This window comes from Cervus canadensis, chromosome 7, assembly GCF_019320065.1.
Source record: "Cervus canadensis isolate Bull #8, Minnesota chromosome 7, ASM1932006v1, whole genome shotgun sequence".
NCBI lineage: Eukaryota > Metazoa > Chordata > Mammalia > Artiodactyla > Cervidae > Cervus > Cervus canadensis.
In genome coordinates this window covers 61,755,130-61,767,411 of record NC_057392.1, presented here as the reverse complement: position 1 = coordinate 61,767,411, position 12,282 = coordinate 61,755,130, and the positions used below count along the sequence as shown (strand labels likewise).

The following is a 12,282-nucleotide window of genomic DNA, read 5'->3' as shown; positions in this document are numbered from 1 at the left end:
TAAATAATGTTTTTGTTGTTAGCTAGACCTTGGTGGCTCAGATGGTAAAGAATCTGCAATGCAGGAGAGCTGGGTTGGGAAGATCCCCTGGAGAAGGGCTTGGCAACCCACTGTAATATTCTTGCCTGGAGAATCCCCATAAAGGGAGGAGCCTGATGTTCTACAGTTCATGGGGTCACACAGAGTCAGACACAACCGAGTGACTAATCACAGACTTTAGTACTTCTAAGTTCTTTAGCAAAGGATTTAAATGTGATACCTTGAAGGAATTTTAAAATAGGGTTTATCACTTTCTAAAAACAATTCTTAATTTCAGCGTTTTATCAACACTGATAGCAGTTTTAAAATACATCTTATTAAAGTTCTAGCTTATCCTCACTTCTGATACGTAAATCATCAGAATGCCATGCTCAAAGATGAACAGTGTTGACAGAAGCTTAAAGATGTGTGCTTTACACTATGTGAAACTGTTTTGTGAGAAACATTTCTTTATAATAATACTTATTTATGTTTATTAGACACTCATAAATTTGGGGCTTCCCTGGTGGCTCAGATGGTTAAGTTTTCTGCCTGCAAAACAGGAGACCTGGGTATAATCCTTGGGTTGGGAAGATCCCCTGGAAAAGGGAACGGCTACCCACTCCAGTATTCTTGCCTGGAGAATTCTGTGGACAGAGGAGCCTGTTGGACTACAGTCCATGGTGTCACAAAGAGTTGGATGCAACTTTCACTAGAGTTGGACTGACACTTTCACTAGACTAGACTTTCATGAATTTGAAGTTCAATTTTCAGGGCGCCAAATTGCCCAAACAGGTTCAATTCTGTTTTTCCGTAGTAAAATTTAAGCATATACGTTGTTGTTCAGTTGCCAAGTTGTGCGACCCCGTGGGTTGCAGCATGCCAGGCTTCCCTGTCCCTCACCATCTCCCAGAGTTTGCTTAAACTCATGTCCACTGAATCAGTGATGCCATCCAATCATCTCATCCTCTGTCGCCTTCTCCTCCTGCCTTCAATCTTGCCCAGTATCAGGGTCTTTTCCAATAAGCTGGCTCTTTGCATCAGGTGGCCAAAGTTATTGGAACTTCAGCGTCAGTCTTTCCAGTGAGTATTCAGGTCTGGTTTCCTTTAAGATTGACTGGTTTGATCTCTTTGCTGTCCAAGGGACTCTCAAGGACATCTCCAACATCGCAGTTTGAAAGTATCAGTTCTTCAGTGCTCAGCCTTTGGTCCAGCTCTCACATTCATAGATGACGACTGTAAAAACCATGGCCTTGACTATACGGACCTTTGTCAGCAAAGTGATGTCTCTGCTTTTTTAATATGCTGTCTAGATTTGTCATAGCTTTCCTACCAAGACGCAATTGTCTTGTAATTTCATGGCTGCAGTCACCATCTGCAGTGATTTTAGAGCCCAAGAAGAGGAAATTTGTCACTGCTTCCACCTTTCTTCTGTTTGCCAGGAAGCGATGGGACTGGATACCTTGACTTAGTTTCTTTAATATTGAATTTTAAGCTGCCTTTTTCACTCTCCTCTTTCACCCTCATCAAGAGGCTCTTCAGTTCCTCTTTGCTTTCTCTCACTAAAGTGGTATCATCTGCATATCTGAGGTTGTTGATATTTCTCCTGGCAGTCTTGATTTCAGCTTTTAACTCATCCAGCCTGGCATTTTGCATGAATGTGCTCTGCATAGAAGTTAAACAAACAGGGTGACAATAAACAGCCTTGTTGTACTCCTTTCCCAATTTTGAACCAGTCAGTTCCATATAAGGTTCTACCTGTTGCTTCTTGACCTATGTACAGGTTTTTCAGGAGACAGGTAAGATGGTGTTCTATTCCCATCTTTTTAAGCGTTTTCCACAGTTTGTTATGATCCATGCAGTCAAAGGCTTTAGCATAGTCAATGAAACAGAGGTGGATGTTTTTCTGGAATTCCCTTGCTTCCTCTGTGATCCAGTGAATGTTGGCAATTTGATCTCTGATTCCTCTGCCTTATGCATATATAGTTCTTATTACATTACACTTATGCAGCTGTTTCATCTTGTTCACAGTAACATTTTTTGATTCTTGAATTTAACATAATTTTGCACTTATAAAAAGTCATTATTTACAGTGTTAATCCTTTGGGATAAATGAATAAGGGCACTTTTTTTCCCGTCAGGTATATTCAAGAGCAAATGATCAAGAACCATGTGGATGGTGGTTAGCTAAAGTTCGAATGATGAAAGGAGAAGTAAGTGATGTTAAAACTTGCTTTGTGATTAATTTTCAAGGAAATATGTTGACTCCTGGTTTCTGTAACTGTTACTCCAACTCTTAGTTTTGTTGTTAAAAAGCCTATTTCAGAAATAATCACGTGTTTCAAAAATTCATCAGATCATTAATTTCTGTTTGTGTTCTGGATTTGCAAACACCAGAGCTGCTCTCCAGGGGTATTCTGGAAGCATGTCAGGACCACCAGAGTTCTTGCTTGTAAGAACCTCTAATCTAGTTTAGGCAAATCAGGTTGCTATAACTAAGCTGTGCTTAGTATTTGTGCCACAAGGGGAGGGTCTACTGCTTAAGCCAAGCAAAGTAATTAGAACTTCATATAAAGCTCTTTATTTTTGTTCGGATGGGATTTTTAAAGTGTTTTGATGTCTTTTAGTTTTATGTCATTGAATATGCTGCTTGTGATGCCACTTACAATGAAATAGTCACATTTGAACGACTTCGGCCTGTCAATCAAAATAAAACTGTCAAAAAAAATACCTTCTTTAAATGCACAGTGGATGTTCCTGAGGATTTGAGAGAGGCGTGAGTAATTTTGTTTACTGTTGAATTGCTTTGTGAATTAAGAGGATTTTTCAGTGCTACAAAAATCTTTTTTACCCCAAACACCCGATTAAAACTTTGATGGAAAATGTTTTTTAACAGACAAAAGTTTTCAATGGGTGGTGTCAGTATGAAATACAAGAGTTTTCATTATAATTGCCCTCTAAATTTAACCTGTTGCTTTGGTCTTACATGTGAATTACTCTCTCCTTAGGTGTGCTAATGAAAATGCACATAAAGATTTTAAGAAAGCAGTAGGAGCATGCAGAATTTTTTACCATCCAGAAACAACACAGCTAATGATACTGGTAAGATAACTCCATATTTTAAGGTATATAGCGGATATTGTGAATCTGCCTACAATGCAGGAGACCCAGGTTTAATCCCTGGGTGAGGAAGATCCCCTGGAGAAGGGAATGGCAACCCACTCCAGTATTCTTGCCTGGAGAATTCCATGGACAGAGGCACCTGGCAGGCTACAGTCTATGGGGTTTGCAAAGAATCAAACAGGACTGAGTGACTAACACTTTTCACTTTATTAAACTGTACATTGCACATATTTTATAATTAAATATTTCAAAGATAAAAGATAACTTGTTTTATGGTGACTTTATTAGAATACAATATGGGGGAAAATTTTTTTGCAGTTATAAAATTGTTAATTTGTAAATCTTTACTGGAGAAAGGAGGAAAAATCTTAATACAGCATTCTTTATGTCATAAAATTTTTAACGTCTGGGATCCTGGATTCTATATCCCTCCTCCCCCCATTATAATTTGAAGAGCAGATCTAAGTAATATGGAAATTAAGAAAGCAAGTAAGATTACTTGTGGGAGGGGGTGCATGTTAGATGAGGAGAGTACAGTAGATGAAAATCAAGGGAGGCTTTATTTGGAAGGTTGTGTTTGTATTATCTTAAAAAAAGGGTTTAAATTTTTGAATGAGTAACTTGTTTGTTTATAGTCTGCCAGTGAAGCAACTGTGAAGAGAGTAAATATTTTGAGTGACATGCACTTGCGAAGTATTCGTACAAAATTGATGCTTATGTCCAGAAATGAAGAGGCCACTAAGCATTTAGAAGTAAGTGGGTTTACATGTAAAAGGTTTTTTGTGCTTCTCATTTAGTTTCGTGAGTATATTATTCAAGTTCTATGGCTGAAACTATTTGATTGTTAGGTAAGGCAACTTGGGAACTCTTTTATGACTAATAATTGGAATTATTGTGTCCTTAGAGTTACTTTTCTCTACTACTTTTATCAAACATAGCCTTTTAGCTGCTAAACAACTGAGTGGTGCCAAAGAGCTTAGAAACTCACTAGGGATTTCCAATAGAACTTTATTGCTAGTTCTTTACTCTGTTTTTTATTGTCCTGTGAGCTGTCAGTCAATGCACTTTCTCAGTAACTAGTTCATTAGTATAACAACTCTTGGGTAAGAAGGGAGGAGGTTACATGGCTTGTAGTTTTAAAAAAGAGCCTGTCATTGCTTCTCTCTCTTCTGTCCTGAGGTACTCCTGTTTTCTTCTACTTTTCACTGCCACATTACTAGGTGATTTGTTGCCCCTACTCCCTCCCACACCTACGTGTGCTCCCACGCACTGTCTTAGGGAAATTGAGGTTTGTTTATCTTTAGAACAAGTACATGAGTGCCCTTAACTAATTTCAAACTTCCAAACAAGTGATACGTGAATGAGTTTTGAAATAGGAATCATTTGAGTTGGAGAGCTCCCTGTGTGGGTAATTCTGGAAAATTGTTTTAAAATTACTGTTTTCTGTGACCATGATTAAATAGAATGATCAGACTTCCCCCTTCCATTACATGACCAAGTGAACTACCTTTTTACTTTTTTTCCTTTTCTTTTTTTTTAATTGTAGTAGAATAAACATAATATTTACCATCCTAACCATTTTTAAGTGTGCAGTTCATAGTATTGGGAAATATATTCACTGTTGAACAATCAATCTTCAGAACCTTTTCATCTTGCAAAACTGAATCTCTGTGTCCGTTTAAACAACTTCCTATTTCCCTTTCCCCCAGCTCCAGGCCACCACCATTCTACTTTGTTTTTACAAATTTGATTACTCTAGATAACCTTGTTGTAAGTGGAATCATATAGTGTTTGTCTTTTTGTGACTCGCTTATTTCACTAAGCATAATGTTCTCAGTGTTTGTCCATGTTGTAGCATGTATCAGAATTTCCTTTTTAAGGCTGAATAATTCTGATTGTGTGCATATATTACATTTTGTTTATCCATTCATCATTCAGTAGACCTTTGGGTTGCTTCCTCCTCTTGACTATTGTAAATAATGCTATGAACATGGGTGTACAAAAATTTTTTTTTTGTTTTTTATAATACTAATTTGCCTGTTTTACTAGTGCACAAAGCAACTTGCAGCAGCTTTTCATGAGGAATTTGTTGTGAGAGAAGATTTGATGGGCCTGGCGATAGGAACACATGGTAGTAACATACAGCAAGCTAGAAAGGTTCCTGGAGTTACAGCTATTGAGCTAGATGAAGATACTGGAACATTTAGAATCTACGGAGAGGTATGCTGCTTGTCCCCCACCTTGGGTAATTGTACTAGAGCATATTAACTGTTGTGTGGAATTTTAGTTTCTGGGTGGAATGGTTTAAAATTGCAAGTCTAGTATCATTACATGTAGGTTGATTAAAGATACTATATTAGTATATAAAATGTATTATAATATGCTCATATATATAATTATGGGGCCTTGAAAGATTACTGGATATTTAATGTGTACTGTTTTCAAAAGTTCCTTAATCAGCTGCTTCTGAATTTCTCAGCTTTATGTGCATTGTAAATAATTTATTCAAGTATTTTTTGAGTGCTTATTATGTCAGGCACTGGCAGCTGTAAATAGTATATAATACGTTTTGTAGACCTTGAATTTTAAATATTTTGTCACTGGTTAATTGTGACATCTGTGTGGGCAGGAAAATAATCTGAAAAATAAAACAGGCTTTCCTTCATTAAGACCATCCTTCACATTAGAGTAAATAGATGAGTTTTTGGGTGTGATGATTTTAAGGCTCAACTTTTCATTTAAGTCATATAGTAAATCTGACTGGAGGTCTGATTTTTACTTCTGAAACCTTTAGAAGTAGGCAGTATACCAAAGTGGTTAAGATGAAAGGCTTTAGAGCCATATTACTTGAATTGGAATTTTGTCTCTACCACTTTGAGAAGACTTGGAGAAAGTTACGCAGTTCCCCTGCATAGTTTTCCACATTGTAAAATGAAAATAATAGTGCTTACCATAACAGTTTATGAAGATTGAATATGGATTTTAAATTTTTGCTGTGTATGATATAGTGAGCACACAATATACTTGATTTATGGTTATTAAAGGACAAACATTAAAAGTGGAAGATAATTGTTACTGAGAACTATAAATTCCTTTTAGAGAAGACAACCTGAGCCTCCCCCCATCTTCTAGTTTTTTAAAATTTTAACTGTTAGAGCTTAGGGATTTTAATAGTCATATTAGTAGGTAATTTTTTAAATGCATCTCTACAAAAACAGCCTTTTAAATCGTTTCTTACGTTGAGAAGGAGAAAACAATGCAGACAGCACATACAGTATGTCTTTTTTTTTTTTTTTTAATTCACCTGGAGAATCCAACATAGAAGTGTGGGCCAGATGTATTTAGGATGGGGTTAAAATTTCACTAACATAAGTAAGTTAAACTCTTAGTTTTCGCAGGAGCTTAAAGATGTCTGTTTAGACAGTTTTAGATGTCTTAGGGACCTTAGAGATGTCTAACATTTTGATTGTAAAAGCCTTTTTTCCCTAGCTCTTTAATGATTACGCTTCTTTTTGGAAAAGTACTTGATGAATACTTGACTTGAAATAGCACTTTGGTCATCTGAGCAGAATCTTGTACTGGAGCATGACAGTTCAGTTTCTTTTTTCCTTCTTGTGTTTTTGTTGTGGATTGTGGGTTTCTTCAAGATTGAATTTCATGTTTGTTCCCCCACCCTACCCTGCAGAGTGCTGATGCTGTAAAAAAGGCTAGAGGTTTCTTGGAATTTGTGGAGGATTTTATTCAGGTTCCTAGGAATCTTGTTGGTAAGTACTTCTACTAAATGTTAAGTTAAATATTATTTAATTACATGTGATGACAATTGAAAATTAGCCTTTTCTGATAACTTTTACCTTCTAAGTAATGTGGAATTTAAAAAAAAATAACGGTTTGGCATTACAGTTTTTCTTAAGCTTTTTCATCCCTTGGCTTCTTTCTTAATATTTTCATTTGCTTGATGTCTTTTTATCTTTCATATATCCATCAAAATTGTAGTACTTTTTTGAGAAGGTATTTGTGGTAATTGTTTTGTTTGGTGCAGAAGAAAAAGTTTGAGTGGACTAGGAATAGGGTAATAAACTTCTACACAGTAGGCTTTGGGAAGGTGATAGTTGTTGCAAAAACCTCGAATAAGGATAAGAAGTCATAAGTCATGGGTAGAAGAGAAGGATGGTGATGATATTAGGGGAGGTTTCACTGTTAAGTTTTTGACACTTTTGAGGAAAATTGCTGTGCCCGTGGGTTGTAAGTTAAGTGACAACAGGTTTTGCTTTTGAAGCTGCAGTTAATAAGCATTATAACTTGAGAGATCAGTTGTTTAATAGCTTTGTTAATAATATTCTCTGTATCTGTGTGATCTATCCTTTAGGATGCAGTCTGAAACATAGAGAAATCTTGGTCACTTGTTAAATTATGCTTAGTGATTATCTTAAATGTTTAATATAAGCATCAACATAAAGTAGTGAAATTTTCTAGGGAAATTATTTTTTTATGACTTTTTTGGTTATCTGTTGAGTCTTGTTAGTTTTTGACCATAATGAAATCGAGCCCCTTGGGCTCTATTTATATATAAGTAAGGGCTTCCCTGGTGGCACAGATGGTAAAGCATCTGCCCGCAATGCGGGAGACCTGGGTTTGATCCCTGGGTCGGGAAGATCCCCTGGAGAAGGAAACGGCAACCCACTCCAGTATCCTTGCCTGGAGAACCCCATAGACGGAGGAGCCTGGTAGGCTACAGTCCATGGGATCGCAAAGAGTCAGACACGACTGAGCAAGTTCACTTCACTCACAGCTTTTCTACCTTTAGGAAAAGATTCTGTACACATTTTATTTGTCAGAGTCTGACACATTAATAGGTGAAAATTAAAAAACAACAGCACATTTGTGCTATTATAAAAATATGTTTGTTTTGGCCAATAACAAGTAGTGTATTTGGTATAATAGTGTACACTACAAGAATTTGGACAGTCTGTTGGTATTCAACTATAGAAAAAGCTTTTCACTTCTGCCTAAACATTTGGATGTCTATGATATACTACCAGTTAATTTAGCTCCACTTAATCCGTTGTTAGCAATCACTGTGTACTGAGTGGCTGGAGATGATGAGAGGTTAAAATTAAATATAAGTCTTAGGAATTTTATATAATTTAAATAAATGGTAAGATACAAAATGTTACCAAATATTCATTGCTGTCAAGAGGGAACATGACCTTTGGCAAGAACGATGCTTTTGAAAATGATTCCCATTATTGTTTATATAATGCTCCCATTATTGACAGCTATCAGTACTAACATTTTGGTTGCTGCTTTCACAGAACGTTAATTTAACTTAGATTTCTTCACTTGTAAAAGTGATTTGGAGGTGAGTGTGTCCAAGGGTTCTTTCCAATCCAACAATTCTGTAGAAGATAGCATTGGTCTTACAGAATTTGTGGTAGTGTTAATTTTAAATAAAAATTTCTCATATTTGAGAAATAGGAAGTTGGATATATTTATAGTTCTCAGATTCTTCTCTTTGTTTATCTGTTCAGTGATGTGAGAACCTAACATGTCTCTTGTTTTCCTCTACCCTGGCTTGGTTGGCTTTGTTTATTTGGGTTATTTGTTTACTATTTAGAAAATAAATACTAGCAGCAACTATTATACATTGGTTAAATACTCAGAAGTAGTATAAAAACCTGAGTTGAGTGCTGTCTATTTATAGTAGTACTACATCTTTCTCTAAAATGTTTTCTGGGTGAAGCAGTCTTTTGAGAAATAGTACATTCTTAGTCAAAGTGAAAGAGAAAAAGAGGACTGAGAAGTAAAAGGAAATGAGGACTACTTGGTGGGTAAGTTTCAGAGAAAATTCTCACATATATTCAGGTTCCAAGAGTTGTAGACTTGTTGACCATTCCCACCCCTCCCAAATCAAAAGTATTATGTGAACATTGATTTGAAAATGAATTGAAACTTCACCTCCTGGAAGCCTTCCTTAATCACTTCTCTACTCTGTCCCTTCAGCATTTATGCTCAGTGCTCAAATTATACCACAGGTCTGCTTCAGTTTGTCAATATGCTTTGGAATTTAAACTGTGGAAATGATCAGTTAAAATATTGACGGTCTCTGGTGGGACTAAATAAAACTTGCAGGTAGGTCCTTGCCACAGACCCCAGAAGGGTGATGGATATTCACTCACCACTGGTATAGTTCACAAGAAGTAAGGGGCAGAGATTTTGGGGAGGGGGTATGATGTAACAATCTGATTTTTGTTTTTTCGAAAAGATATTTGCTTATTTTTAGCAGGGTCAAGGATGGAGTTGCTGCTTGAGCTTCACTGTGTTAACATGAAGGTTGCTTTTATATGCTGCTGCTAGGGCTGCTCTGAGAAGACATGCATCATGTGAATTCCCTGTCCTACTCTATTTTGTTTTGTCTCTTGTTCGGTTGCTGCTACCTTTAAATTTAGGGTTATTGGGCAAGGAGGTTTGAAAATCCTATCATAGTATCTGTTGTACTGACTGGCTTACTGTTGCCATTATTCCTTTGTTTGTCCCCCTTCCCCCTTATTTATTCTTTATTGAAAGCTGTTCTGTCAAGCATGCAGTAGGAGAAACTTGCATTATAACCTGTTTTAGCCAAAATTAATTTATTGTGGAAATAGAGTGCTGATATAGTGTAACATTTTAACTGAGGATTTGAACTTAATAACAAGTAAGATGTTACTGTTAACTTAGTATACATCTATTTATAGTAATGGTTACTGGAACATTTACTTCTGTTACCAGGTCACTACCCAGTATTGCTTTGTTATTTTATGGGTGTATATTAGCTATATAAAAAGTGAGTTCCCTAAGTGAAGAGCATCTTCATATCCTCCTTTTAGTTTGTCCGCTAATTGTCAGATACTCAGTAACTGTTATTTGACAGACTTAACAGGTTAAGTGTGGAGAAGGTAAATAATTTGAATTCTGTGTCATTTCACAATATTTCATATCTAGGAAGACAGCAACCCATATACATTTTGTATGTAGTTGTATAGTTCTAAAGTACTTTAAAAACTTACAGGTGTACAATGTAATACTTGTTAAATGTGAACATTTTATTTCAGTGAAGAGAATATTCATTTTAAAAGAATCTTCAAGTCACAGTTGTTTTTTAAGTAGGACCTTGAAAATAAAAGCCAGGTTGATGACATTGTTAGTTGTTTGAATAATAATATATATAATGTGTCATAAATGTAAACAAATTGATGTAATTAATACCAAAATAAAAATTTTCTTTTTGCCTTCATTTATATAATTCAAGCTTTTGGAATAAATGGGTTAGACTTGATATTTTAAAAATATAAAAATGGTATAGAACATATTAAAAAATAGTTGGACTTTGAAAATATCTTACATGTGAGTAGAGTTATCATTCTCAGTTAATAGTAGCAATGTTAGCCATATTGAAGAGGAGGAGGTTTCATACCAAGGATATGTTTCTCAGTTGTTGTTAGGGTGAGTTAATTGAGAGTAAAAAGATGCAGTTTTGCTTGGTTTTTATAATTTGATAGCAAGTCATAAATTATTTGGGCTGATGTTGAAATGATAGCAGTGTTGGTTTTTAATTTATTATTATATATGTTTTCTCTTATTAAAGGAAAAGTAATTGGGAAAAATGGCAAAGTTATTCAAGAAATAGTAGACAAATCTGGTGTGGTTCGGGTGAGAATTGAAGGAGACAATGAAAATAAACTACCTAGAGAAGATGTAAGTATTTAAAACATAGTCTTCATGTGCTCCCCCCACCACCCAGTCTTTTATATTTTGAAAATTGTTTTAAGAAAGTTATATCCAGTGAACTACTCTCACTCTGCAGTGGAATTTTTTTTAAGTTCTGTTTCTCAGTGCTTCAGTAAAAAGGCCAATTTTGATTTAAAAAAAGACATTAGTTTGATAATCTTATCGGTTCTTTTTTTTTTTTTTTTTTGTACTTAAGAGTGTAAAGAATTTGGTATTCTAAACAAAACAGTTGGCTGTGAAGGAATTCTTAATAACACTTCTTTGATTTTTTTTTTGTAAGCTCTGACCATTTCTTAATTGAAATCTTTAAGCTTTAACATTGCTAGTCATTCTGATGCCATTGGAGAAGGAAATGGCAACCCCCTCTGATATTCTTGCCTAGAGACTCCGGTGGACAGAGGAGCCTGGTGGGCTGCTGACCATAGGGTCGCACAGAGTCGGACACGACTGAAGTGACTTAGCATACATGCATGCATTGGAGAAGGAAATGGCAACCCACTCCAGTATTCTTGCCTGGAGAATCCCAGGGACAGAGGAGCCGGGTGGGCTGCTGTCTATGCGGTCACACAGAGTCGGACATGACTGAAGTGGCTTAGCAGCAGCAGCTGATGCCAACTTTCTGAAAATTTTTTTTCAGTCTTTTTCTTACATGTTAATGTCTTGTCCACAGTACTTTTTTTTTTTTAAACTTCTTATCCACCACTTTAAGCATCACTAACCTTTGTGGCTCTGGTGGTCAACTCTTTATAGTTACATGTCTGAATATAAGGCAAAGACTTCCCCCTCCCCCACTCCCAAAATTATCTCCCAGAAAGCAGTACATTCACAACTTCTTCAGTTTTGCACAGTGGGTAAATGGGGAGTTCGTTTGCTTATTGGACAAAGTAAGTTTTGTTTTTAAAAAAAAAGACACATGGAGGAAACTGAAGATATTTTATATTTTCTAAGATAAACAGCCTCACACCACATATTGGATGTTGTAAAGACCCCAGTGAAAGATACCATTTCCTTGATTCTTTTAATTAGTTAGGATGTGGTGATAAAAACGAATGAGGAAAAACAAATGACTGTTATGCAAATGGATACTTAGAGATTGATTACATCCTACACAGCTTTAAAAATTGATGTAAACCTTAAGTAATTTTAACTTCATGTTAAGCAAACACCATACTCCACCTGGAGGGTGGGTGATGACCCCATTAAAATCAGGGGTGTCATACTATTATAATTGACACTATCTCTGTTTATATACTTAATGTATAAAATAATGGTGACCCGTTTGGCATACCAGGCTTCCCTGGTGATTCAGTCGTAAAGAACCTGCCTGCCAGTGCAGGATGTGCAGGTTTGATCCCTGGGTTGGGAAGAGCCCCAGAG

The 12,282-nt window shown here is 36.1% G+C and overlaps 1 protein-coding gene across 7 annotated transcripts in view; it reads left to right on the top strand.

Annotated features, from left to right (window-relative positions):
* The window catches only part of FXR1 (FMR1 autosomal homolog 1), a 67,847-nt gene that overhangs the window by 36,786 nt on the left and 18,779 nt on the right, over window positions 1-12,282 (top strand). For all 7 annotated transcript variants that reach the window (XM_043473640.1, XM_043473641.1, XM_043473642.1 and 4 more), the window contains exons 4-10: window positions 2,160-2,231; window positions 2,646-2,794; window positions 3,027-3,120; window positions 3,777-3,893; window positions 5,191-5,361; window positions 6,827-6,905; window positions 10,763-10,872. In XM_043473640.1, the coding sequence (XP_043329575.1) occupies window positions 2,160-2,231; window positions 2,646-2,794; window positions 3,027-3,120; window positions 3,777-3,893; window positions 5,191-5,361; window positions 6,827-6,905; window positions 10,763-10,872 (792 nt within the window). The remainder of the gene's footprint in view (window positions 1-2,159; window positions 2,232-2,645; window positions 2,795-3,026; window positions 3,121-3,776; window positions 3,894-5,190; window positions 5,362-6,826; window positions 6,906-10,762; window positions 10,873-12,282) is intronic.